The sequence below is a fragment of the Perognathus longimembris genome, chromosome 13 (genome assembly GCF_023159225.1).
Source record: "Perognathus longimembris pacificus isolate PPM17 chromosome 13, ASM2315922v1, whole genome shotgun sequence".
NCBI lineage: Eukaryota > Metazoa > Chordata > Mammalia > Rodentia > Heteromyidae > Perognathus > Perognathus longimembris.
In genome coordinates, this window is record NC_063173.1 from 17,566,320 (window position 1) to 17,594,316 (window position 27,997).

At 40.3% G+C, this 27,997-nt stretch overlaps 1 protein-coding gene across 3 annotated transcripts in view; it reads left to right on the forward strand.

The window, feature by feature from the left end:
- The window catches only part of Swap70 (switching B cell complex subunit SWAP70), an 85,930-nt gene that overhangs the window by 34,735 nt on the left and 23,198 nt on the right, over positions 1-27,997 (forward strand). For 2 of the 3 annotated variants that reach the window (XR_007212923.1, XM_048359589.1), the window contains exons 3-7: positions 10,198-10,371; positions 18,906-19,133; positions 23,116-23,262; positions 25,058-25,166; positions 27,076-27,257. Coding sequence is in view for 2 of the 3 variants with exons in the window: in XM_048359589.1 (XP_048215546.1) it covers positions 10,198-10,371; positions 18,906-19,133; positions 23,116-23,262; positions 25,058-25,166; positions 27,076-27,257 (840 nt within the window). In the remaining variant the exon portion in view is untranslated. The remainder of the gene's footprint in view (positions 1-10,197; positions 10,372-18,905; positions 19,134-23,115; positions 23,263-25,057; positions 25,167-27,075; positions 27,258-27,997) is intronic. The other variant, XM_048359590.1, reaches the window with a different exon arrangement.

Consider the following 27,997-nt stretch of genomic DNA (forward strand, 5'->3'; position numbering starts at 1 on the left):
ATACATGAAGCCCTGGGTTCGATTCCCCAGCACCACATATATAGAAAGCTGCCAGAAGTGGCGCTGTGGCTCAAGAGGTAGAGCGCTAGCCTTGAGCAAAAAGAAGCCAGGGACAGTGCTCAGGCCCTGAGTCCAAGGCCCAGGACTGGCAAAAAAAAAAAAAAAAAAAGAATCTCATGGACCTTCCTGCCAGGGCTGGCTTTGAACTATAATCCTCAGATCTCAGCTTCCTGAGTAGCTAGAATTACAGGTGTCTGGCAACAAAGTGTTATTATACCATATTTGGCTTATTTATTCATTGATGATAAGCTGCTTATTTTTTTCATATTCCTTTCTTATTCTTTTTTCATTTTTTAAATTGCTGTTATAAAGGTGATATACAGACAGGTCACTATTTCATAAGTCAAGTCATAAGTGCATTTTGTTTTGGGACATTGTGACCCTTTCCTTTCTTCCCATGCCACCTACAAGTTGTACAGTTCATTTTTAACAGTGTCTATTGAGTACCATGGATGTATTTCTTCACCCTTTGTCCATCCATTTTCCTTGTTCTTTTTTCCCTTTCTCTCTTTTCTATAACCATCTTAGATATGGAAAACATACATCTTAAATCTGCCCATAAATATTGGCTTTGAGTTGACCATACTGAGAAATTTATATTGTATTTACAAATTCAAATAAAATTGGTATGTTGTGATACAAAATCTTTATTTATTTTATTTTTTGTCAGTAGTGGGGCTTGAGCTCAGGGCCTGGGCACTGTCCCTGAGCTTTTTCGCTCAAGGCTAGCGTGATAGATACCACTTTGAGTCATAGCAGCACTTCTGGTTTTGTGGTGGTTATTTGGAGATAATAGTCTCACAGACTTTCCTGCCTGGGATGGCTTTGAACTGCGATACGCACTCAGATCTCAGTCTCCTGAGTAGCCAGAATTACAGGCTTGATCCAGCAGCGTCAGGCTCTAGTGCCAATTGATTTATTTTATTTAATTTTATTTTTTGCCAGTCCTGGGCCTTGGACTCAGGGCCTGAGCACTGTCCCTGGCTTCTTTTTGCTCAAGGCTAGCACTCTGCCACTTGAGCCACAGCGCCACTTCTGGCCTTTTTCTATATATGTGGTGTTGGGGAATTGAACCCTGGGCTTCATGTATATGAGGCAAGCACTCTTGCCACTAGGCCATATTCCCAGCCCCTATAATCTCATATATTAAATAAAAGATAGGACCTGCTTGTTTTATGAATATTGACTTATTATACTTTAAATAAGCAGCAAAGATGGAATAGACTTAATTATAATGTAAATAAGCAGCAAAGATGGATAGTCTGTTCTTCTCCCTCCCTACTACACTTGAGGCTGCCTTCTGTGTGCACTTTGATCAGTATCTTATGTACTATTTGGTGTTGAAAGCTGATGGACTTTATACTTTAAAAATTATGGTAAAATGACTCAATTTTTTTTCAGGCTACACAATACAATGTTTTAAGTTAAATGTACATTGTTGTATAAATGATCTGTAGAACTTTTTCCTTTTGCAGGTCTGAAACTATTTTCATTGTCTGTCAGTCCCTGGTAACCATTTATTCCTTCTCTGTTAGTATATTTGATTACTTTACATACTTCATAAGTGAAATCATGTAGTATTTGACTTTCTATGCTTGTCTCACTTAGCATATCTTTTTTTTTTTTTTTTTTTGCCAGTCCTGGGGCTTGAACTTAGAACCTGGGCACTGTCCCTGAGCTTCTTTTGCTCAATGTGTACTAGGCAAGCACTCTACCACTAAGTCACATTCCCAGCCCCTTAGCATAATATCTTTAAGGGCCATCTTTCACTCAACATAATATCCTTAAGGTTCATCCATGTTATACATGACAAGAATTCCTTTATTTTTGTTTTGTTTTTTAGGCAGTGATATTCTGCTTACATATTATCACTTTTACTTGTGGTGCTAGAGGTCAGACCCACTGCGCATATACTTGATAGCACTCTACCACTGAGCTATACTTAGCCCTTCAAATTTACCTCATCCACTAGTCTTTTGGTGGGCATTTTGGTCACTTCCACATGTTGGTATTGTGATTAATGCTGCAACAAATGTGGGTGTGCAAGGTCCTGTTTTCAGTTCTGTTGCATACTTACCTAGAAGTAGGATTACTGGATCATATGATAGTTTTATTTTTAATATTTTGAGGAACGTCTATATTGTTTTCTGTAGCAGCTGTTTTGGTGTATACCCCTACAACCTACAATGCACTAGGGATCTATTTTCTTAATATCCTTAACAACATTTGTTATTTTTTAAAAATATCAACCATTATAACAAGTATGAGATGATATCTCATTGCAGTTTAATTTGCATTTCCCTAGTGACAAATGATATTGACCATTTTTTCATTTGCTTCTTGGCCATTTGCTCATTTGATTCCTTTTCCTTGTCTAGTTTTAAATTAGATTGTTGTTGTAGGAGTCCTTCATATCTTCTGAATGCTAACCTCTTTTTTTTCTTTTGTTAGACATTATTTTAATACCATATCAAAACACCTTGACTAATGAAGAAAGGTTTTTCTCCCAAGCTTTGAACATTGTTTTTTTTTTAAAAACATTTTAAAGTTTTTTTTTGTATTTTAATATATAAATACAGAAACCTATCTTTCATGGGCTGATGCCACATATGAACATCAATGGCTAGAATGTTCTCAGAGAGTCTGAAAACAAGGGTAGTGGCACATGTTTCTTTAGTAAAGTCTTTTGCTCATCTGTTTTAAGTTTTCTGGGGAAAAAAAATCCATAAGGACCTAAGAAATGTTCCAGTATTTATGCAGTATACTTGTGATTGTTAAATCCTCGGAACTGACCAGGACCAGGAGGAAAGAAAGGGGAAGTTATGGGAACGGGGTAGGAGAAAATCCTCAATGGGCATTTATTTTGTTTTTGGCAATGAAATCAAGTGGCTATCAGGATTCTTAAGGGAGAAAAGTGCAAAATGAAGCCAGAAAAAAAATACGGAAAAACAAAACCAAATAATCCCCAGGTAAAGAGGTTGGTGATGCAGAGAGCGAACTGGGCTGCCCGGCAAAGGTGTGCCGCTGGCCACCAGGGCGCTGGCAGGGAGGACATGGCTAGGTGTGGCTCTGTCACTGAGTGAGTTACAGCGGGGCAGCAAACAGCAATCTGTAAACATCACAAAGGGAAACACCAGTCGACACTAGACTTTTTTTTATATATAATTTTTTTTGTTGTAAACACTTTAAAGACAGACCCACACACTTTTCAAAGGTGAAAAAGAAAATGCCCTTTCCTTCCGGGGCGAAGGGCAACATGAATGCTAACCTCTTATCTAAAAATTATGGTTTATAAAGATATTTTCAATCATTCTGTTTTTACTTGGCATTTGTTAAAAGTTTATTCTTGTCACAGAAGTACAGATTATACAGTAAATATCACAGAAATAAAAAAAAAAGTACATTTTGCATCTACTTCAAACTCTTAGCACAAAAGACACTACCCCTTTTCATTTTTTCTGGTCCTGAGGCTTGAACTCAGGATCTAGGTGCTGTCTCTGAGCTTCTTTTGCTCAAGGCTAGTGCACTACCACTTTTGAGCCACAGTACCACTACTGGCTTTTTCAGAGTGGTTTATTGGAGATAAGAATCTCATGGCCTTTCCTGCCCTGGGCTGGCTTTGAACCACAATCCTTAGAGCTCAGCCTCTTGAGTAGGATTGCAGACATGAGCTACCAGCACTCAACTTCAAGACACCACCTTTTAACTATATAATATGAAAAATAAAAGAAAAATCATTGATATAATGCAACACGTAGAGAGAAACCCACCAGCAGCTTCTCAAAAACTAGTGAATAACTCATTGGTGGAGCTCTGAGTGAGAAGGGAGTCTGTTTGCTGATGTACAGTTTTTAAGTTTGATTAGTGGTTTTTCTTTTTGTCGGCCATGAGTCCCCATATGCTGTCCCTAGGAATGGTTTTGGTTCCTAATCCTACTTTGGTGGTTTTGGTAGTTAATTTTTTTTGTGTGTGTGTGTGTGGGGGGGGGGGCTTGAACTCAGGGCCTGGGCACTGTCTCTGAGCTTTTTCACTCAAGGCTAGTGCTTTACCACTTTGAGCCAGACCTCCACTTCTGGTTTTCTGGTGGTTAATGGGAGATAAGAGTCTCATGGACTTTACCACCTAAAGTGGCTTTGACCCATGATCCTCAGATATCAGCCTCCTGAATAGCTAGGATTATAGGTGTGAGCCATCAGTGATTTTGTTTTTGAGGCTTGTGATTTTGGTCATATCCAAAAAAGTCATTGTGATTACAGTGTCATGAAGCTTTCCCTCCATGATTTTTTTTAGGAATTTTGTATTATACTTAGGGGCCTTACATTTAGGTCTTTAAGTAATTTTGAGTTATTTTTAATATATGGAGTTGGTAAAATATGATCTTTATTCAATTTCATGTAGGTAATCCAAAATAGACAAAGAATAGGGTATTTGCCTGTTGTATATTCTGTCAGGTATTTGTGGGTTCTCTACTCTGTTTCATTGGTCTATATGTATATTCCAGTAGATACTGTTTATTGTTGTTTGGTAATGTATTTTGAAGTCAGGGTAGGTGAGGCCTCCTCCAGAGTTGATTTTATTCTTCCTCTCTCCGCAAATTGCTTTGGCTGTTTAGGAGTTCCTTGAGATTCCATATGAATGTGTGTGTGTGTGTGTGTGTGTGTGTGTGTGTGTGTGTATGTGTGTGTATGTATGTGTGTGTGTGTGTGTGAAAACTGACTTTAGAAGTTTGATAGGGATTGCTACAATCTGTAATTTGCCTTAGGTATTATGAAATCTTAAACTTTTCAACTCATGAACATGGAATGTTTTCCCATTTGTATCTTTTAATATTTCAGATATGTTTTGGAGTTTTCATTTTATAAGTCTATCTTCTTGGTTAATTCCTCTTTTAATCTTTTTGATGCTTTTGTAATTGAGATTATTTTCTTTCAATAGTACTACTTGGGCTCTTCTTTCAGCCTGGAGTGTTTAAAAAAATTTTTTTTTAAAAAAAATCTCTGGGCCTGGGCATTGTCTGTGAGCTCTTTTGCTCAAGGCTAGTAGCACTCTACCTCTTAGAGCCACTTGCAGTTTTCTGGTGGTTAATTGGAGATAAGAGTCTCACAGACTTTCCTGTCAGGTTTGGCTTTGAACCATCATCCTCAGACCTCAGCCTCCTGAGTCGCTAGGATTACAGGTGTGAGCCACCTGTGCCTGGCTCATGAGCCTGGCGTTTTGCTGGTTACTTTGGAGATGGAAGGCCACAATTTTTTTTTGCCCAGGTGGGCTTCAAACTATAATCCTTTGGTTCTCAACTTTCCAAGCAGTTAAGAGTACAGATGTGAGCCACTGGTACCTTGCTGAGATTTTCTTTTCAGATTGTTTGTTAGTGTATCAAAATACAGTTAACTTTTGAGTTCTTACCTTGTAGTTTACAAATTTGCTAAATTTATTTTAAAAATATCTTTATGGCTTACTGCATATTAGATCATGTCATCTACAAGGCTGGTTGCTAGTGGCTCCCCCTATAATCAGCTACTTGGAAAGCTGAGATTAGGGGGATCATAATTTGAGGCTAGCATTGGCAAAATAATTTGGGATACTTGATCTCAGTAGAAAAATCTGGGTATGGTGATATGCATCTGTCATCCTATGTTGAGAAATACAAATAAGAGATCATGATCTAGGTTGGCCTGCGTCCAAATCAAGGATAAAAGAACTTAGAGGCATAGCTCAAGAGTAGAATACCTACCTAGAATGTCTGAAGCCTTGAGTACAAACCTCAGTACCACCACCAAAGAGAAGAAGAAAAAGTACCATGTCATTTACAGAGATAGTTTGTATGATATTCTCTTTCTTTTCCATTGCTTGTTAAAGATTTTTAGTGTATGCTAAGAAGTGGCAAGAGTACGCTCTTTACCCCTTTCATTGTCTTAGAGGAAATTGTCAGTTAAGATGTTAGCTGTGGCCTTTCATTATATAAACTGATGTATTTTTTATTTTTTATTTTTTTAATTTTTATTTTTTGATGTTTTTTTTTTTGGCCAGTCCTAGGCTGTGAACTCAGGGCCTGAGCACTGTGCCTGGCTTCTTTTTTGCTCAAGGCTAGCACTCTGCCACTTGAGCCACAGCGCCCCTTCTGGCCATTTTCTGTATATGTGGTGCTGAGGAATCGAACCCAGGGCCTCATGTATATGAGACAAGCACTCTTGCCACTAGGCCATATTCCCAGCGCTTGATGTATTTTTTAAAAGTTGTAAATGTCACCATTTAATATACTTGTACTTTAGAACATGATCAAACCAAAAGTAAGTAGTAAGTTGGATTTTAGAGAGGAAATGAACCAGTTAACTTATTAAAAATCATGCCTTTGGCCTGAGAGTCACAGGCTCAAGTGGTAGAACACTTGCCTAACAAGCACAAAAGCCTGAGTTCAAACTCCAGTACTGCAAGGGAAAAAAGAGATTATCCTGTGAATACTAGCTCAAACCCCAGTATTACAAAAGAAAAAAAAAATCTGACATGATAGCACATGCCTTTAGTCCTAGCAGAAGGCAGAAGGATCTCCTTGATTCTCTCTCTCTCTCTCTCTCTCTCTCTCTCTCTCTCTCTCTCTCTCTCTCTGTGTGTGTGTGTGTGTGTGTGTGTGTGTGTAGTGTGCACTTGCATGAATGCCTACTAATACTGGTGCTTGAAAATCCACTTTACATGATTCTGTCATTATACTGTTCCTAAAACAAAGATTTAATTCCTAACTCAAATTATGTTTGCTGGATTCCTCTCGTATGTAGAATAATATCAGTCTTCAAGTATAGTATAATGTGACTTCAGCCTGCCTCTGGTATTTGTTTTGTTTTTTTTTTTGCCAGTCCTGGGGCGTGGGACTCAGAGCCTGAGCACTGCCCCTGGCTTATTTTTGCTCCAAGCTAGCACTCTACCTCTTGAGCCACAGCCACTTTGGTTTTTTTTTTCTGTTTATGTGGTGCTGAGGAATCAAACCCAGGGCTTCATGCATGCTGGTTAAGTACTCTACTGCTAAGCCACATTCCCATTCCCTGCCTCTGTTATTTGGTAACAATGCTCCTGAACCCATGTCAGTCCAATGTGGCTGCTCCGTGTTCCCTTACATTACATTTCACTTCCCATTCTTCGAAAAACTATTCCTTGTCATCGCCAATATATCTTAATCTTTGTCTCAGATACTGGTTTTCTTATTTTTCTGTAAAGTACTGCATGAAACAGTTATAACCTGCTTCTTTTCTCTTCTAAAATTTTACAACTTGATTTCCTACAGGTTGCTTCTTAAAATTATTAAGCCCTCCGTGATTGGTTTTGTGCTTGCTTTGCAGCCATATATCTTGCCACTCCCCCTTACGATTCCTGTGATTCAACATATAATTCACCACATAAAGTCACTTCTTGTTCCTTAGAATAAGACTGTATGCTCGGTGTACTTGTCATTTCCCATCTGGCATATCTTCCACTTAAGTTTTTTTTGGTGTGGGTAGAGCTGGTAGTGCTGGCCTTTGAAGCTAGTTCCCCATAGATTCCTCCATCACACAATGGTATCCATCTACTGAGTTCTACATAGTTTGGCATAGTAGAAAGAGTTTGTATTTGAGCTTTAGTTGAAACTCTGGTTTTGATATTTCTTAGCCATGTGAACTTAATTAAATGAATGAATTTCTGTTTCCTGATCTGTAAAATAGGGATGATATGTAACCTTTATAGGATGAATACAGGTATATAGGTATAAGTGAAGAGCTGAGGTTGTATCTCAGTGGTAGACCACTTGCCTCACGTGCCTGAGGCTGTGGGCTCATTATCAGCCTGGTCAAAGGGGGAAAAATATTGTAGTGAGAAATGCCATATAAAATGCTTAGCTGGGGGCTGGGAATATGGCCTAGTGGTAAAGTGCTTGCCTCATATACATGAAGCCCTGGGTTCAATTCCTCAGCACCATATATGTAGAAAAAGCCGGAAGTGGTGCTGTGGCTCAATTGGTAGAGTGCTAGCCTTGAGCAAAAAGAAGCTAGGGATAGTGCTCAGGCCCTGAGTTCAAGCCCCAGGACTGGCGCAAAAAAAACAAAACAACAACCCACAAAAAAAAACCCCAAAGTGCTTAGCTATCATTAGGGCTAGGTAAATAAAGCAGCAGCAGTTGTGCTGCTTTCCTTGCATGGAATCAGCTGTTGGTGATAGAGACATTGGAAATGGTACAAACTAAGATGAGGTGGCAAACGCAGTGCAGAAAAGATATCTTATGCCTTAGACATGCCTTTCCAGTCACAAATTTTAGTTAAAGATCAACAGAAACTGCTTTCTGTAGCCAACTAATGACTTCTTCCTTTGAAAGAAGATAAAAATACTTCCCTTGTGTTATCCTGCTACCCACTCTGCGTCTCCAGGAAGCCTTTTATCTTCTTCTAGATTGTTGCTTTGTAAATAAAGATCATGTTCCCTTCAACTCTGTCAGTACAGATAAAGTCCTGACCCTCAGTTTGAATGATCAGACTCTTCATGATCCAGTCTTATACTCACCTCTTTAGTCTTTCCTTTCACTAAGTCCCATGCAGTGGACACTTGCCATTTTGGTCTGCCCATCATCTGAGCTCTTTTCCTACGGTGGGAAATTCCATAGGGTCTGTCCTATATAGAGAAACGGAAAAGTTTAAGTTCTCATTGTCCTTGCTGTTTGACATTGGCTCATGGAAACCACTGCAGTGAGCGGCACCTAGAGGATCAAAGAGTGAAGGTGTGATAGTGTACTCACGTTACATCGGCCATGAGTCCCCATATGCTGTCCCAGGAATGGTTTTGGTTCCTAATCCTACTTTAGTGGTTTTGGTAGTTAATTTTTTTTTGGTGTGTGTGTGGGGGGGTACTGTCCCTGAGCTTTTTTGCTCAGGGCTAGTGCTCTACCCACTTTGAACCACACATCACTTCCACCAGTTTTCTGGTGGTTAATTGCAGATAAGAGTCTCATGGACTTTTCTGCTTGGGCTAGCTTTGAACTGTGATCCTCAAATCTCAGCCTCTTGAATAGCTAGGATTGTAGGTGTGAGCCACCAGTGCCCAGCTTGATTTGACTTTTTTTAAATTTTTTTATTTTTTTTATTTTATTTTTTTTTTTATTTTTTGCCAGTCCTGGGCCTTGGATTCAGGGCCTGAGCACTGTCCCTGGCTTCTTCCCGCTCAAGGCTAGTACTCTGCCACTTGAGCCACAGCGCCACTTCTGGCCGTTTTCTGTATATGTGGTGCTGGGGAATCGAACCTAGGGCCTCGTGTATCCGAGGCAGGCACTCTTGCCACTAGACTATATCCCCAGCCCTTGATTTGACTTTTGAAGATCCTTTAGGACACAACTCTGTTGTCGTATCACTCTTCTACACATCTTCCACCTATCTTAAAAAGTTTGCTCAGATCATCAGTCGTCCCAGAGTCCTCTGCTCATCTCTGTTATAATACTTGTCATGCTATAATTATAATTGCCTTTACATTCCTTGGAGATATTGGCAAGTACTATGTGGGGTATTTTTGTATTGTCACTGAAAAGTAATAATTACTGTATGCCTTTGACTGCATAGGTAAAGATGAGGTATTTGTATTTGGCACAAACTGAATAATTACATTCTCAGCTTCTTCTATACATCAGAGTTGGTAGTCTGTTTAGGAAGATAATGTGTACACATGAAAAAGACAAAATTATTTGACAGGTCAGGAACAGCCTGGTTAATGAGAGGGACAGCTATTACTTGAGTGTCAGACTAAAGACAGTTTTTTAGTTGAGCCACTGAATGTGTAGTATATAGATGGGTATCGCTTTTGGTTAGTTGGATTGGTTAACATGGACTCTGGAAGGAGACTTTCTCCTATTGTACTTAGCTTATAATATACATTTTTTATTTTTTGCCTGTCCTGGGGCTTGGATTCAGGGCCTGAGCACTGTTCCTGGCTTCTTTTTGCTCAAGGCTAGCACTCTACCACTTGAGCCACAGTGCCAATTCCAGCCTTTTCTGTTTATGTGGTGATGAAGAATCGAACCTAGGGCTTCATGCATGCTAGGCAAGCACTCTACTACCAAGCCACATTCCCAGCCCCTACACATCTTATTTTTAAGTAGTTTATTATAGTTCTTTTTTTAAAATTCCTTTTTAGGTCCAAGACAACTTTGACAAGATTGAATTCAACAGGATGTGTTGGACTCTCTGTGTTAAGAAAAACCTCACAAAGAGTCCCTTGCTCATTACAGAAGAAGATGCGTTTAAAGTGTGGGTTATCTTCAACTTTTTGTCTGAGGACAAGTATCCATTAATTATTGTTCCAGAAGAGGTAAGGTGCGGGAGGTTTTACATGGCTGTCTTATCATGGAATAGATTGAGAATATTTGCATTCATCCATTGTAGGTATGGAAAGAGACCCTTCATTAGTTTTTTTGGAATCAGAGGCAAAACAGATTGAGTCTAGAAAAGCCTAAACTTAGTGATTTGGGGCATATAACCTTTGGAGATTGCAGAGAGAGTGGGCTTCTTCTCTAACCTGCTATGAGAATAGGTTCAGTACAAGTTGTTCAGTACAAGTCACAACATAATTTTCTTTTTTTGCCAGTACTGGGGCTTGAACTCCGGGGCCTGAGCACTGTCCCTGGCTTCTTTTTGCTCAAGGCTAGCACTCTGCCACAGTGCCACTTCTGGCCATTTTCTATATATGTGGTGCTGGGGAATCAAACCCAGGGCTTCATGTATATGAGGCAAGTTGTTTTAAAATCTAGGATGATGACTTTTTAATGATACTTTTCCAAGTAAATGAAAAAGACATCAGTATATTTTGTTCTGCATTATTTACTCTTAGCTTCCAAAAGGAAGTAGGATAGGAATGAAGTTTCTGTGCTAGCTTCTCTGAAAAACAGATGAAGCCTGATGATTCCTGAGAAATGCTCTGGATTTGAATTCTGACTCCATCACTGCTTACTAGCTATATGGCCCTGGGAAATTTGTTTACATTGTTTCACTGCAGTTTTCTCAACTATAAAATAGGGCTCATGCTAATAAATCCTTCTCCTAGTGTTTTGATTATGGAGACTAGCCCTTAGAAAGTGCACATTAGGTATTAGCTAAATACATTTGTGGGGAAAGTAGAATTTGTACTGGACATTGGAGAATGGGTATTTTGACAAATGGTGGAGTAGAGAAGATTCTGGATGGAAGAAACAGTTATAGTTACATGAGACAGAAAAGCAAAGGCTGTCTAAAATGAGTGAAGTATCCAGTTTGACTGAATAACCAGTTCCTGTGCTTAGTTGGAAATGGCCAGTCTGACTGACATAAGCCAAAAAAGAAACAAAACAAGAAAGCCAAAAAAGAAACAAAACAAGAAGTTTCTTTTTTTGGTAGTACTGGAGACCATTCAGCCTTTCTCTCAGTCCTTTTTTTGGGGGTGGGGTGGGGGTGAGGGTTGCGGGGGCAGGGGGGGAGAGGTCAGTTGTGGGGCTGGAACTCAGGGCCTGAGTGTTGTCCCTAAGCTTTTCTGCTCAAGGCTAGTGCTCTACCACTTTGAGCTGCAGTGCCACTTCTGGTTTTCTGGTGGTTAATTGGAGATAAGAGTCTCACAGACTTTTCCTGCCTGGCTGGCTTTGAACCTCAATCTTTGGATATCACCCTCCTGTGTAGCTAGGATTACAGATTATAGCCAGCAGTACACAGCTTGTCTTGGCCCTTTTCAAGTTACTTTTCAGATAGGGTCTTGTGTTATTGTCTAAGGCAGGCTTTGGACCTTGATCCTTCTACCTGTGCCTCCTAGGTAGCTGGAATAATGGCATGTATCACCATTCCTGGCCTAAGAATATTTTTCAAAGGATGCAGAGCCCCATGTTGCCCCAAGAATTGGGTCAGAATCTATGTTCTAGTGAACCCATCCAGCAACAATTAATGTAGCTATAGATTTTGGTATAATTTGGCATATAAATATATAAGAACACTTATAAAATGTAACATTTAAAAACAAATATTTTAACATATATGAATTTAAATGTTAATAAAAGAAAAAGATGCTGTGGGTAGCTTGCAGAATTATCATGATGGCTGAGAAACTAGATGTGGAGGCTACAGCCTGTCTATAATGGTCACTCCAGTGAGGAGCCACAGGAAGATGCTGTGTTGCACTTGAGCTGTGGAACATCTCTGGCCTTGGACACTGGGTGCTGTCCAGGAAGTCAGATCATCCCACAGTTGTTAATTTTGCTATCAAGGAAACATTTTTTTTCTTTTTTTGTTGGTTGTGGGGCTTGACCTCAGGGGCTAGGCGCTGTCCCTCAGCATTTGTACTCTAGGCTAGTGCTGCACCACTTTGAGCAACAGCACCACTTCCAGTTTTCGGATAGTTAAGGGGAGATAAAGAGTCTCAAAGACTTTGCTGCTCCTGCCCCCACTGGCTTCGAACCCGCAATCTAATCCTCCTCATACCTCAGCCTCTTGAATAGCTAGGATTACAGGTGTGAACCACTGGTACCCAACTACATTCTTTATTTTCAAGTCATAGTCAGACCATCATCTAAGTGACATATTTTTGTTTGAAACCTAATATTTGGAATCTGACTGATTTGAAATCCAGCCTTACCACTTACTTGTTACCTAACAAGCTACTCAATCTTTCTGTTTTTGTTTCCCCACTGTAAAATGGGGATAAATAATTTCTACAGTATACTTAAGAGGACTAAGAAATGTGTGAAACGTTTAATATTGTGCATGGACCCATGATAAGTATCCACTGGAAAGGGTATTGTGTGTGTTAGTGAGTGAATAAATAAATGACAATTTGTTGGAAAAAATTAGGTATGGGAAACCTGATGATAGGTGTGGCACATTTGACATTTTAGGTGGAGTACCCATGTGGGGCTTTGCTATAATCAATTAGAAGTACACATTTAGAGCTTGTGAGCGGCCAGGCCTAGAAACAGAAAGGGGAAACTATGGGAATAAATAGGTTAGATCAGGGAGGAGGAGACCAGAGTGGGAGTTGTGAGGGCCAAGGAAAATACTTGGAACTATAGCTATAGCTGCAGGAATAAGAAAGCTTAATCCAACAGGCTGTGAAAAAGAAGGAGTGCTAGAAGGGCTGGGGATATGGCCTAGTGGCAAGAGGGCTTGCCTCGTATACATGAGGCCGTGGGTTCAATTCCCAGCACCACATTTACAGAAAATGGCCAGAAGTGGCACTGTGGCAGAGTGCTAGCCTTGAGCAAAAAGAAGCCAGGGACAGTGCTCAGGCCCTGAGTCCAAGCCCCAGGACTGGCCAAAGAAAAAAGAATAATCAATAAGGACTACTAGAGTATTGAGTTCTGGCACCCAAGAAAGGTAGTAGAGGCAGAAAGGTAGTAATATTAGAAAAATTAGATAGTAGTAAGAAGATGTCTTGGATTTATATAAATGCAAGCAAGTAGGTGCTAATCATTGGCATGGAAGGAAAAGGCATCTCCACTGTAGTGGAGGAAGCAATGATAAATAACCATAGTGACATATAAATATTACCTATGTATGTTACAGGGGAAATAAAAAATGCTGTGGAGTTTTTTTTTCCCCAAAGAAATTGATTAGCTTAATTCAGAGGCATATAGAAGAGAAAGGAATTATGATAAATGTAGAAAAATATATGAATGATGTTTGAAAAGCTTCAGTGTATGTGGAAGAGATTGTCAGTGTAATCTCTTATGATATTTTGTAATTACACTTGGTAACAGTGTTTTTTGAAATTGGAGGTAGAGTTTCTTACCCTTGATGTTGTTTTCTCCATCACTAAAATATTAGTGGTAAGGGACCTCAGTCTGATTTCAGAATTAGAAATTAGTAAGGAGGCTTACTTTGTTCCTTAATGTGGGGGATTTCTCATTGGCTTCAAATAATCACTGAGACATAGCTAGAAAGGGAATCATCAGCATCAGCTTCCTGATCATTCTACCTAAGAAACTCAGAAGATTTCTCCCCCAGATGGACTAATGAATGAAACCCATGGATGAGGGAGAGGAAAAGAACATGATGGAGGACAAACATACACAAACATACACAGTGTCCACTTCTGAAGGTAGCATAAGGAAACTCTTTGGAAGCTATTGAATAATACTGTGGGGACCAGGGAAAAGCAACAGAGGCAGTTATTTAATCTGGCTTTATTATAACATGTGCATGTGTGAATTAGCCAGTGAACCCTTTTGTACAACTAATATGCACCAAAAAAAATAAAATAAATAAATGACAGGCTTTGTTGGGGAGTGAGTACCAGCAGAGGAGAGAGGGCCAGTGGACAAGCAAATGAGGGAGAATGTGGTTGAAACACTTTATATACCTATGTGAAAGTAGAACAGTGAAACTTGTTGAAATTATTTTAAGAAAAGGGAAAGAGAATGAAGGAGAGAGATGGAGGGAGGGAGTTTGATGAAGTACATTGAATGGATGGAAATGTCAATAGTGAAAATCTTCTTATACAACTAATATATGCTAATAAAAAAAATCTTTGTTTTTTGTAAAAAAGAAAGAGACCTCCATGGACCTTGGTATGTACCATGACTATCCTTCCTGCAGCCCAGAGCCTAGCCCAGATGCTTCAGCATGTTTATCTTCAACTTTGCAGACTGACACAAAACAAATTAATCTCACTTGAGAGGACCCAAGGTCTCTGATTCATTAGAATAATCACAAAGCCTACCTTATCATGGTACTGCTTGGACTTCCTCTGTGCTTCCTTGGCCATCTTTGCCTTAGCATTTCATTTCCTTAGAAGTACTATTAGCTGGCTGTAGTGGCACACATATAATCTTTGCACTCAGCAAGCAGAAGAAAAGCATCATGAGTTTGGGCCCAACCTTTAGGGCTATATAGCAAGACTCTATTTAAAAAAAAAAATCTAAGCTCTGGTTACTGATGTCTGTAGTCCTAACTACTTTGGAAGCTGAGATCTGAGTATTACAGTTGGAAGCCACACCAGGCAGAAAAGTCTGTGTTAAAAAAATCTGCTGTTAACACCCCGCCCCCCCCCAAAAAAAGCCAGAAGTGGAGCTGTGTCTCAAGTGGTATAGCACTTGCTTTTAGCAAACACAAAACAAACAAAAAATTCAGGGACAGGGGCTGGGGATATAGCCTAGTGGCAAGAGTGCCTGCCTCGGATACACGAGGCCCTAGGTTCGATTCCCCAGCACCACATATACAGAAAACGGCCAGAAGCGGCGCTGTGGCTCAAGTGGCAGAGTGCTAGCCTTGAGCGGGAAGAAGCCAGGGACAGTGCTCAGGCCCTGAGTCCAAGGCCCAGGACTGGCCAAAAAAAAAAAAAAAAATTCAGGGACAGTGCTTAGGTTCTGAGTTTAAGCCTCAGGACCAGCATAAAAAAGAAAGAAGAAAAAAATCCAGGTGCCAGCAACTCACACCTATAATCCTAGCTACTTAGGAAACTAAACTCTGAAGGATTATGGCTTTAGGCCAGCCAGGATAGAAAAGCCTGGGGTAGAAATTCCATCTCCAAAACAACCAGCAAAAAGCAAGGTTGGAGTTTGGTGGTTCAAGTAGTAGAGTGCTAGCTTAAGCAAGCAAGCTGAGGGAGATTGAGGCCCTGAGTTTGGTTCAAGCCCTAGTACCTCCCCCCACCATCCAAAAAAGAATTAGGGTTAATTGTATATATTATGCCCCTGTGGCCAGGAGTGCTTCCATGAAGAAGAAAGAAGGAGTCACTGGTACAGATTACTGTGGAATTTCTTTATCTAGTCACTGAACCAGTCTCTTGAGGTTTACCACACAGTGATTACTGAGCTCTTAGCATGTTACCTGTTCTGTTTACCAAACACTGAAAAACCAGTGTCACATGGTATTATGGAAAACATGTCCTATTAGATTTTGCTTCCTTTTTGAATGACATAATAGCAGTTTAAGAACTGGTTTGAACAAGTTTTTATGTACATATTTTAATAAAACATAATGTAAAACATACATTAAAAATCTCAAAAATACAAAGCTTTAATTTGTGATGAGTATATGAATTTTTTATTATTGTGAGGGTGATGTGCAGAGGTATTACAATTACATGAGTCCGGTAATGAGTACATTTTCTTTCACATAGTGTTTTCTGTTCCCTCACTCTATCTCTGTGAGCATAACTTATAATTTTGCCAACAGATTTTATGCCTCATAAGTTTAATTTTTTTATATTTCTAGTACCTACAACTTTTTTCTCCATTTTCAGTTAATTTTATAGAACTGTAATAGTCAAATGAAAAATATAAGAGGTACACAGTTTGCAGTTGATTTCATTTGCCATCGCTGAGAAAGAAGTGTCAAGAAGGTTTAAATAAGGACTGGGAATATGGCCTAGTGGCAAGAGTGCTCGCCTCATATACATGAAGCCCTGGGTTCGATTCCCCAGCACCACATATATAGAAAATGGCCAGAAGTGGCGCTGTGGCTCAAGTGGCAGAGTGCTAGCCTTGAGCAAAAAGAAGCCAGGGACAGTGCTCAGGCCCTGAGTCCAAACCCCAGGACTGGCCAAAAAAAAAAAAAAAAAAAAAGAGAGAGAGAGATTTAAACATTTATTTAACCTTCTTTTTTTTTTTTTTTTTTTTTTTTTTTGCCAGTCCTGAGCCTTGGACTCAGGGCCTGAGCACTGTCCCTGGCTTCTTTTTGCTCAAGGCTAACACTCTGCCACTTGAGCCACAGCACCACTTCTGGCCATTTTCTGTATATGTGGTGCTGGGGAATCGAACCCAGGGCCTCATGAATACGAGGCAGGCACTCTAGCCACTAGACCATATCCCCAGCCCTGTTTAAATCTCTTACATGGTAAAATCAAGGTATTTCTGTCACAGATGACAAGAAAGAGTGTATTCCCATTTTAGTAAGTTCCACAGTTTCCTTCTGCTGATATTTCTAGAAATATGTGTCTGTAAAGTATAGTTTCTACTTAGTATTCAATTCCCACTGAATCTAGAACGAAACAGGATGTATTCATTGTGCATTTTTAATGCAATGAAAATCAAATTCAAAATAGTTTTATGACGCCCTAAATGGAATAATATATGAGTTATTGCTAAGTCAATAAATGTCCCTTTAATGATGACAAAAAAAGAGCTTTTTACAATACAAATTTTTGAACTGAAGGCCTGGAAAAATCACATGTAGCTTGAAAGTTTATTCTTTGTTATTTCTGGTGAAACTTTTTTAGAAGGAGGAAGTAAGCTGCTTCCTGAAATTGAATGAGCTCTTAGAATTGATGTGGGCCACTAGGCTACTAGGGAGTAACGGGCCAGCAGGAGACCAGGGCCAGCAGCCTGTGGTCATGCTAGATCAATTAGTATAATTGGATACTGGAGATGGAGAATGTCTCTCCATGACCCAGGATAATTAATGAATCAAAAGGTTCTTATTGGGCTGGGAATATGGCCTAGTGGCAAGAGTGCTTGCCTCCAATACATGAAGCCCTGGGTTTGATTCCTCAGCATCACATATATAGAAAAGGCCAGAGGTGGCGCTGTGGCTCAAGTTGGCAGAGTACTAGCCTTGAGCAAAAAGAAGCCAGGAACAGTGCTCAGGCCCTGAGTGCAAGCCCCAAGACTGGCAAAAAAAAAAAAAAAAAAAAGGTTCTTATTTGTTTGTGGAGATTGTGTTGAAAGTCAACTGGAAACAAATCTAAATTAGTTGTTTAGCAGAGTCACTGAAAGTACTGAGCTAGGAGCTGATGATAACCTCATAGAGTTTGGGGGTTACTTTCAGAAACATTCAGGTGAACCTGAGAGGCTGCTTTGAGAGCTGAGTTGGTTATTGATACTCTGTAAACATGGAAGATGATCCAATATTGAAGCGGAAACTGAAGCTGGTGTATGAGGGGCTTGGCTTCGTTTGCAGTGGTTGACTTGTATGGATGTTTCTAGGCTGCACCATCTTGGCACCTCACTTGTACTCCTTCATCCTGTATATACGCGGGCCACACATGCATGCTTTCTTTGACTTTGCTAAGACTTCTGTGGGCATATAGTCCACAATCTGCCAGCCTGGGCACTTCTTTTTGTTGTCCTGAGTGAGCTTAAACTTCTGTATGTGTTAATGCCACTAAGCTATTTTACTTTGAACAACTGTTTATCTTTTCTTTTTTTGGAGGTGGAGGGGGCACCTGGTACTAGGCCTTGAACTCAAGGCCTTGTGCTCTTGCTTAGCTGGCTTCAAACTTTGATCCTTGGCTCTTAGCCTCTTAAATAACCAGGTTGATAGGTGTGAGCCACTGGCTCTTGACTGAACTATTAATTTTAAAAAGACATTAAATAAGAATATATCCTGAGTTGATCATATCAGTGTTAAAAATGTAAGCACACACCTATGTTTGAAGTTTTTTTTTTTTTTTTTTTTTTGGCCAGTCCTGGGCCTTGGACTCAGGGCCTGAGCACTGTCCCTGGCTTCTTCCTGCTCAAGGCTAGCACTCTGCCACTTGAGCCACAGCGCCGCTTCTGGCCGTTTTCTGTATATGTGGTGCTGGGGAATCGAACCTAGGGCCTCATGTATCCGAGGCAGGCACTCTTGCCACTAGGCTATATCCCCAGCCCGAAGTTTTTTTTTTAAAACTGGGAAATAGGGGCTGGGAATGTGGCCTACTGGCAAGAGCGCTTGCCTCGTATACTTGAAGCCCTGGGTTCGATTCCCCAGCACCACATATATAGAAAATGGCCAGAAGTGGCGCTGTGGCTCAAGTGGCAGAGTGCTAACCTTGAGCAAAAGGAAGCCAGAGACAGTGCTCAGGCCCTGAGTTCAAGGCCCAGGACTGGCCACAAAAAACAAAACAAAACTGGGAAATAATTTAAATCTTTTTTTTTTGTTATAATTTAACTCTTTTTCAAAATACAGATTGAATACCTGCTTAAGAAACTCACAGAAGCTATGGGAGGAGGTTGGCAGCAAGAACAATTTGAGCATTATAAAGTCAACTTTGATGACAATAAAGATGGCCTTTCTGTGTGGGAGCTTATTGAGCTTATTGGAAATGGACAGTTCAGCAAAGGCATGGATCGTCAGACAGTATCTATGGCCATTAATGAAGTCTTCAGTGAGCTTATATTAGATGTGTTGAAACAGGTAAGAGTCCTGTAATGCTTTATTTTTCTTCATCTTTAGAATTTGACATGTTTGAAGTGAAATAACATTTCTTTTACTATTATGATGGTATAAATCACTTGTACTCCTTAGTTGATTTTAGAACAAGAATAAAGTTGGTTATTTCCCAGTCTTGTATTAGGCTTTCATCCTCCTCCCCTCATGCTGGGGATTGACCCAGGGCTTCATACACACGAGGCAAGTGCTCTACCGTTGAACATGTCCCCCCCCACCACCCCAGCCCTGGGCTTTTATTGTAAAGAATATCTGATAAAATATATCCAATGCCTAACGCATGAAACTGTAACCTCTCTGTACATCAGTTTGATAATAAAAATTGGAAAAAAAAAGAATAACTGATAGAGTTTGAAGTATCATTAAGAGTTGGAGAAGTAACTATTTTTTTTTTAAGAAATTGTTTAGGCTGGATGCTAGTAGCTCAGGCTTGTAATCCTAAGTACTCAGGAGGCTGAGGTTTGAAGTCAGCAAGGGCAAGAAAGTCCTTGAGACTCTTATCTCCAATTAACTGCTGGAAGTAGAGCTGTGGCTCAAGTAATTAAATGCTAGTCTTAAACACAAAAAAGCTCAGGGACAGTGGCCAGGCCCTGAGTTTAAGCCCTAGGACTTGCATGCACGTGCACACACACACACAGAGAATTGTTTAAAAGCTGGAAATGGAGGTCTGGCTCAAGAGATAGAGCACCGGCAGTGAGTGGAGAAGCTGAGTGTGAGGTGAGGCTCTTAGTTCAAGCCCTAGTACTGGCACAGGGAAAAAAAGTAAAAGAACAGTTTGGGTACATGTTTTTTGTTGTTTGTTTTTGCACCAGTCTTGAGGCTTGAACTCAGGGCCTGAGCTTTTGTGCTCAAGGCTGTGCTTTACCACCACCACTCCCCTCCAGCCACAGCTCCACTTCCAGAAGAACAGTTTAAATACTACTTTTCCTGTTTTTAATAAAATGCTCTCATGTCATGCATATGGTAATACGGTTGGCCTGGAAAGATACCCTTTCTATTGTTTGTGAAAACAGCAGGTGCCTAGGACATACTGTCTTCTAATTCCTTTCCTTTAGCCTGACCTGCATCCTTTCCTCTGTGCCCTGAAGCAGTCAGGGAATAAAGCAGGCTCTCAGCTTTTCTTTACCATCTTCCTCTCCTCTTCTTTCCTCGCCTTTCCCTTCCTCTCTTCCTCGTGCAGCATGATGTATGTGTGCAGATCTCTAGAAAGATGCTCACCAAATTTTCTTTTCCCTCCTTCATCCTTCTTCCTCCCTCCTTCCTCTCTTTTCCCTCATCCTTTCTCCTTCTTCCCTCCTTCTCCTCAGTTTAACCCCTACCACTTGACAACCCCCAGACCTTCTTTTCGCCCCTTGCCCTTGCCTTCTCCCCTTCTTGTCCATACTGGGTTTGAACTCAGGGCCTGGAAGTTGTCCTTGACCTTTTTCACTCAAGACTAGTGCTTTACCATTTGAGCCACAGCTCTAGTTCCTGCTCTTTGGTAGTTAATTGGAGTCTCAGAGATGTTTTCTTCCCAGGCTGGCTTTGTACCACAATCCTCAGATCTCAGCTTCCTGAATAACTAGGATTACAGATGTGAGCCACCGGTTTCTGACCCTTATTTTCATTGCTGTTCCTTTTCCTTATTAGACTTTCTATATGATTTTGTATTTTTTACATAATTATAAAAATGCCTGTACTTTAAGAGAAAGATATTTCCATGTACTGAAGTTGCGTATATATATATATATATATACATATATATGGATATGTGTCTCTATATATGAAGCTTAATGCTTGTTAAATAGTGTTTGTTTCTATTTTAGTGGCTCTTTAAAACATCCTACATTATTAATAATAATTTACCTTAAATAATAATTCTTGTGTTATATTTCCTTACTTTGTTCTTTCTTTGTTCATTAGATGATATGTTGTCTTTGCTCTTTTCTCCCCCAATAGACTTCATCAGTAAACATTAATTGAAGCATAACTTGTATAGGCTTTTGATACTGCGAAGAGTTATAAGACATAGTTTCTGTCTGAAGATGACTTCTAGGACCATTAGAAGGGGAGGATAGAGAACTACAAATGAATTGTATTATAAGATAGCTTTATCACTTGGTGCCTGTAATCCTTGCTACTCAGGAGGCTGACATCTGAGGATCACGGTTCAAAGCCAGCCTGTGCAAGAAGGTCTGTGAAGACTCTATCTCCGATTAACTACTAGAAAACTGGAAATGGTGCTGTGGCTCAAGTGGCAGAGCACTAGCCTTGAGCTGAAGAGCTCAGAGGTAGCTCCCAGGCCGAGTTCAAGCCCCACAACCGACCAAAACAAAAAAAGATTAAGGATTAAGAATCTGGGGCTGGGGATATGGCCTAGTGGCAAGAGTGCTTGCCTCGTATACATGAGGCCCTGGGTTCAATTCCCCAGCACCACATATACAGAAAACGGCCAGAAGTGGTGCTATGGCTCAAGTGGAAGAGTGCTAGCCTTGAGCAAAAAGAAGCCAGGGACAGTGTTCAGGCCCTGAGCCAAGCCCCAGGACTGGCCCCCCCCCCCAAAAAAAAAAGAATCTGCACAAATTATATGATTAGGACTGGCATAATAATCAAATGGAATTTACAGCTGAATTAATATTATTTACTCACTCATTAAAAAAAATATTTTGGTATCAGTCTTTAGGCTTGAACTCAGAGCCTGGATACTTTCCTGAACATTTTTGCTTAAGAATGGCACTCTACCACTTGAGCTACAGTTTCACTTCTGGCTTTTTTGGTGGTAAATTGGAGATAAGAGTCTTACAGGCTTTCTTGTTTGGGCTGGCTTTGAATTGCATTCCTCAGATCTCTGCCTCTTGAGCAGCTAGGATTAGAGGTGTGAACCACCAGTGTCCACTCATTCACTTATGAGACCAGTCTCACTATATAGCTGAGACTGTCCTTGAATTCTGAATTCTCCTGCCCCAGTCTCCCAAATGCTGGGATTATAGTAGTGCCTCACCACTTCTGTTTTCTGTTTATTGTTTTGAGTTAAATCAGTGATATTTCATTTTACTAGTAAATATTTCAATAAATAGCTTAAAAGATGAGGAACGCAAGAAAATTATCAATGTTATTAAAAAATCAAGGGTCTTGTCTATATGTCATTCTCTCTCTGTCTCACTTAAATTCAGGGCCTTGTGCTTACTAGGTAAGTACTCTACTACTTGAGGACACTGCTTTTTATTTTATTTTATTTTATTTTAATTTTTTATTATAAAACTGATGTACAGAGAGGTTACAGTTTCATACGTTTGGCATTGGATACATTTCTTGTACTGTTTGTTACCTTGTCCCTCATACCCCCCTCCCCCTCCCCCTTTCCCCCCCTGAGGTGTTCAGTTCACTTACACCATACAGTTTTGCAAGTATTGCTTTTGTTGTTGTTTCTCTTAATTTACCCTTTGTCTCTCAATTTTGGTATTCCCTCTCAATTTCCTAAGACACTGCTTTTTATATAACACTTTGCGTAGTTATCACTGAAATGCCTGAGATTACATACAAACTCTTGTCTCCATATGCTTCTATGATTTTGGGTAGAATGCCTCTGACCATCATAGATTCTTTTTTTTTTTTTTTTGGCCAGTCCTGGGCCTTGGACTCAGGGCCTGAGCACCATCCCTGGCTTCTTCCCGCTCAAGGCTAGCACTCTGCCACCTGAGCCACAGCACCCCTTCTGGCCGTTTTCCATATATGTGGTGCTGGGGAATCGAACCGAGAGCTTCATGTGTAGGAGGCAAGCACTCTTGCCACTAGGCCATATTCCCAGCCCCCTTCATAGATTCTTAAAGGGTCCACAAAGGACTGGAACCATTGGCATCACGTATTCAGGGCCACATATCAGATAATGAAGTAGACAAAACTATTAAGGAAGAAATGAATCTCAGCTCTTACAAATGAAAGCATAAGCAAATGATTTACTCTTTCCTAGGGTTACATGATGAAAAAAGGCCATCGACGGAAAAACTGGACAGAACGTTGGTTTGTACTAAAACCCAACATAATTTCCTACTATGTGAGTGAGGATCTAAAGGATAAGAAAGGAGATGTTTTGCTGGATGAGAACTGCTGCGTAGAGGTTAGTCTACTATGCTGTCTTTGCATGCTTACTCGGTGCTGCCCCCTGCTGCTGAGGGACTTTCTCATCTCTCCCACATTCTAGAGCTTGCCTTCAATTAATTCCTATTCTGAGCCAAAAATTAAAAGCAATGACTAGTTTAATTTCCTATATTGTACTTGTGAACAAAGTCTAATTCACTGTCTGTTTGTGGAGTCATTTATGGAACAGAGTGGAGCAATAATAAAATAAAAATGTCAATAAGAGAGTACTTGAAATCATGGCTATGCCAGAAGATCGAGAGAGAGAGAGAGGAGAGAGAGAGAGAGAGAGAGAGAGAGAGAGAGAGCATGCACAGGCACACACTGATCCTGATCCTGGAGCTTTTTAAAATTTCACTCTCTTCCACTTGAACCACAGCTCCACTTCTAGATTACTCAGTGTTTAATTGGAGATAAGAGTCTCATGAAATTTTCTGCCTGGGCTGGCTTTGAACCACGACTCATAGATTTCAGTCTCCAGAGTAGCTAGGATTACAGGTGTGAGCCACTGGTGCCCAACTTAATTTGTTTTTGAGTCACTATGTGATGCAGGCTGGCCTTGAACTTGCAATCCTCCTGCTTCGTTCTCCTGAATGCTGGGATTATAAATTCTGGAGAATTTGAGTATATTAAGTAAAAGAAGATTTGGCATTCCATTTGAAATTTTCAGTGACTTATTATTCCATAAAATAGTGAAGCCCTTAAGAACATAAAATTGTTGAGCTTTTGCAAAAGATTTTTTGTTGGTTTCTTGTGATGCTAGAGATAGAACTCATGGCTTTGTGCATGCTAGGCAAGTGCTCTGCTGCTGAGCTATATCCTCAGGCTGAGTTTTTGATTTGTGTGTGAGCTACCTCTATGTCTGTATTTGTTAACTAATATTTGAAAGACCTGAGCTTGTACCCCTAAACTCTAGTGCATTTTGGTGAATGAAACGATGTAGGTGTATTAATGCTTTGGAATTTATAATGCCTACGAAGGAGTCTGTTTAGATTAAACTAAACACCAGTAGCCATGCCATTTAATTTATAAGGATATAGGACAGGAACCACAGGGTTGGAAAAAACATATCCTAGGCTCAAGGAGAAGCAGGTAGAGGTAGGAATCTCCCTCTTGTATGTCAACACCTCTTGTGACAATGAGTGTGCCTTTGGGGATTCCTGCAGGAGAAAAGCACAGGTTGGAGTTGCTGCACTCAGCAAAGTCCAAACTCCAAACCTAAGCATCCTACATCCTGTCAGGTGTTGGTTGTTTTTCCAAAACAGATGTGGCATGACAATTAGGAGTTGTTGTGACCATAAGTAATACCATCTAGGGAAGAGTACTAGTAATAAACCAGTAATTTACATTTATATTATAAATTAATTGACACCAAATCTCAGTCAGATGGGTATAAATAATAAATACTGAAGTTAAGTGTCAGGCACAGTGGCACATATCTATAACCAAGTACTTGGGTAGGCTGAGTCAGGATGATTATAAATTCAAGGTCATCATGGGCCATATAATGAGATCCTACCTTAAAAACACAAAAATAGGGGCTGGGAATATGGCTAGTGGTAGAGTGCTTGCTCGTATACATGACTCGTATACATGACATATATAGCAAAAGCCAGAAGTGGAGCTGTGGCTCAAGTGGTAGAGTGCTAGCCTTGAGCAAAAAGAAGCCAGGGACAGTGCTCAGGCCCTAAGTCCAAGCCCCAAGACTGGCAAAACAAACATAAAAACCTGCAATAGAATAAAAACAAAGAACTAACTGTGCTTTTCTGTTTTAGTCTCTGCCTGACAAAGATGGAAGGAAATGCCTTTTTCTAATAAAATGTCTTGATAAGACCTTTGAAATTAGTGCTTCAGATAAGAAGAAGAAACAAGAGTGGATTCAGGGTAAAGCATCTCTTGTTATTCGCTGTGATAAAATTTGAGGGCTTTGTGGGCTGGGAATATGGCCTAGTGGCAAGAGTGCTTGCCTTGTATACATGAAGCCCAGGGTTCCATTTCTCAGCACCACATATACAGAAAATGGCCAGAAGTGGCGCTGTGGTCAAGTGGCAGAGTGCTAGCCTTGAGCAAAAAGAAGCCAGGGACCGTGCTCAGGCCCTGAGTCCAAGGCCCAGGACTGGCCACAAAAAACAAAACAAAAAATAAATTTGAGGATTTTGCTTTTGTGTTTTTGAATCTCATGAAAGATGCTAAAGCATTTTTTAACCTTATTTCTTGTTTCTAAATGTGATATTTCAGTTGGAAAAAATAATTACCTGCCACTGTGGGCTAGATATAGCCCCTGGAACCCTAGATATTTAGGAGGTAGAGACTGGGACAATCACAGTTTGGGGCTGGCCTGGGCAAAAGTTTTGAGGCTCCAATCTCAACCAGTAAAAAGCTAGATGCAGTGGTGTGCTTCTGTTGTCTAGCTTTGTGGGATGCATAAATAGGAAGTTTGGGCCTGCCCTGGGCAAAAAAATGAGACCTTATCTCAAAAATAAAGTAATGCTGCTAGTTTACATCTGTAATTTTAGCTATTAAGGTGGATGAGGTCAAAGGATTGCAGGATTTGTTTTCCTTTTATCTTTTTGGTACCAAACCTGGAACTTGAATTGGCCTAGGTGCTGTCCCTAGGCTTTTTTTTTTGTTGTTGTTGTTCATGGCTGTTGCTCTACCATTTGAACCACAGTTCCATCTCCAGCTTTTTTGTGATTAATTGGATATAAAAGAGTCTCATAGGCTTTCCTGCCCAGGCTGGCTTTAAATCCTGATCCTCAGATCTTGGCCTCTTGAGTAGCTAGGATTCAGCCATGAGCCACTGGTGTCCAGCAAGATTGCAGTTTTGAAGCTGTATTAGCCAGCAAAAATGCCAGAGTGAAGGTATGGCTCAAGTGGTAGTACACCAGCTATGAGTAAGCAAGCCAGTGAGAGCTGCAAAGCTCTGAGTTCAAGACCTCTTAATGGCACAAAATAATATGAGATAATGCTATAAAGATATGTGTATAGAATTTACATATACTGGGCTAAAAATGTGGCTCAGTGGTAGAGTGCCAGCCTAACAAGTATGAGGTCCTCTGAATTCAAACCTTAGTATTGAGCTCTCCAGTACTTGTCACTTACCTTGCATAATACTCTTTGTATGTATTAATGCATATTTTCACTAAATGGTAGCTACTATGACCCGTTATATTTTCAGGAAGGAAGTGTATAAGGAGGTGATTTTATAAGGTATAGATTAGGGGCAGATTCATTACAGCAGTAAGCGAGCAGCAACTTTGGTTTTGCCCTTACTGTGTCTTATTCTTACTTAGCTTTTTGGTAAGAAGGGTATTGCAAGTGTTGTCAGAAGTTAAAATGTGGGGCTGGGGATATGGCCTAGTGGCAAGAGTGCTTGCCTAGTATACATGGAGCCCTGGGTTCGATTCCCCAGCACCATATATATAGAAAATGGCCAGAAGTGGCGCTGTGGCTCAAGTGGCAGAGTGCTAGCCTTGAGCAAAAAGAAGCCAGGGACAGTGCTCAGGCCCTGGGTCCAAGGCCCAGGACTGGAAAAAAAAAAAAAAAGAAGTTAAAATGTATGCAGTCCAGTGTTCCTGAATCGAGTGTCTGTAAGCATGGATATACAGCTAGCAATTTTGGACTTGGAGAAGAAGAAAGTGATATTGCAGAGATTTGTTGCTTGTTTAGGTTCACACCACTTCTCACTGGCAAAACCAGAGTCGACACTGGTTCTCTGTCTTCCCACTGTGTATTTGTGTAACAGACATATAAAGAATAAAATGTATTATTCTTTCTCTTCCACATTTTACAGCCATCCAGTCTACCATCCATCTGTTGAAGCTGGGCAGCTCTCCACCACACAAAGAGGCCCGCCAGCGCCGGAAAGAACTGCGCAAGAAGCTGCTGGCTGAGCAGGAGGAGTTGGAGCGGCAGATGAAGGAACTCCAGGCTGCCAACGAAAACAAGCAGCAGGAACTAGAGACCGTGAGGAAGGTGGGTTTGGGCATGTGGGTGCAAAGGCACCCGCCATTTCAGTGCAAAATCACCAGCTGCCTTGGGAGCTTTGATTCTGCCTGCATGAGGCAAGTGCAACCTCATGGGAGGTTTTGGTGACTTGTAGTCTCAAGAACACTATCCAGGCTACTCTCAGGCACTTTGCTTTCCTATTCTTGAAAGTAAATGAGTCTCAGGGCAGCAAAAACATCTTATTGACTATGAGAGCATATTTATAAAAATAGTGAGTACATTTGCATTTTGCCTGGAGAAAGATGAGAAATTGCATCTTCCTGAGAATGTTGATGATGTTTGGGGGCTATCTGGGACAAGCTTTGTTGTTTTAATATCCTACTTAGAGCTCTTTGTTTTTATCTATTTAGAATTCATGGAATTCTTAAATGTGTGGAATAATGTCCATAATATTGGATATGATACACTTTCAGATACTAGTTTTTTAATATTTCCCTCTTCCCCATTTTCTCTCTTTCCCTTCTACTGTTATGTAGATGTTAGGGCCCTGTTTATTTTTTACTTTTTTTTCTTTCTTCTGATTGCATAACTTCTGTTTATTTCTTTAGTGGAATCTTCAGCTCAAATATATCATTGAGTGCTTCTAGTGAATTTTTCATTTTAGTTACTGAACTTCATAATCTCCATTTGATTTCTTTTATAAGTTGTCTCTGTTTTAATATTCTCTGTATGATGAACTATCACTGTTCTTCCCATTACTTTAAGCA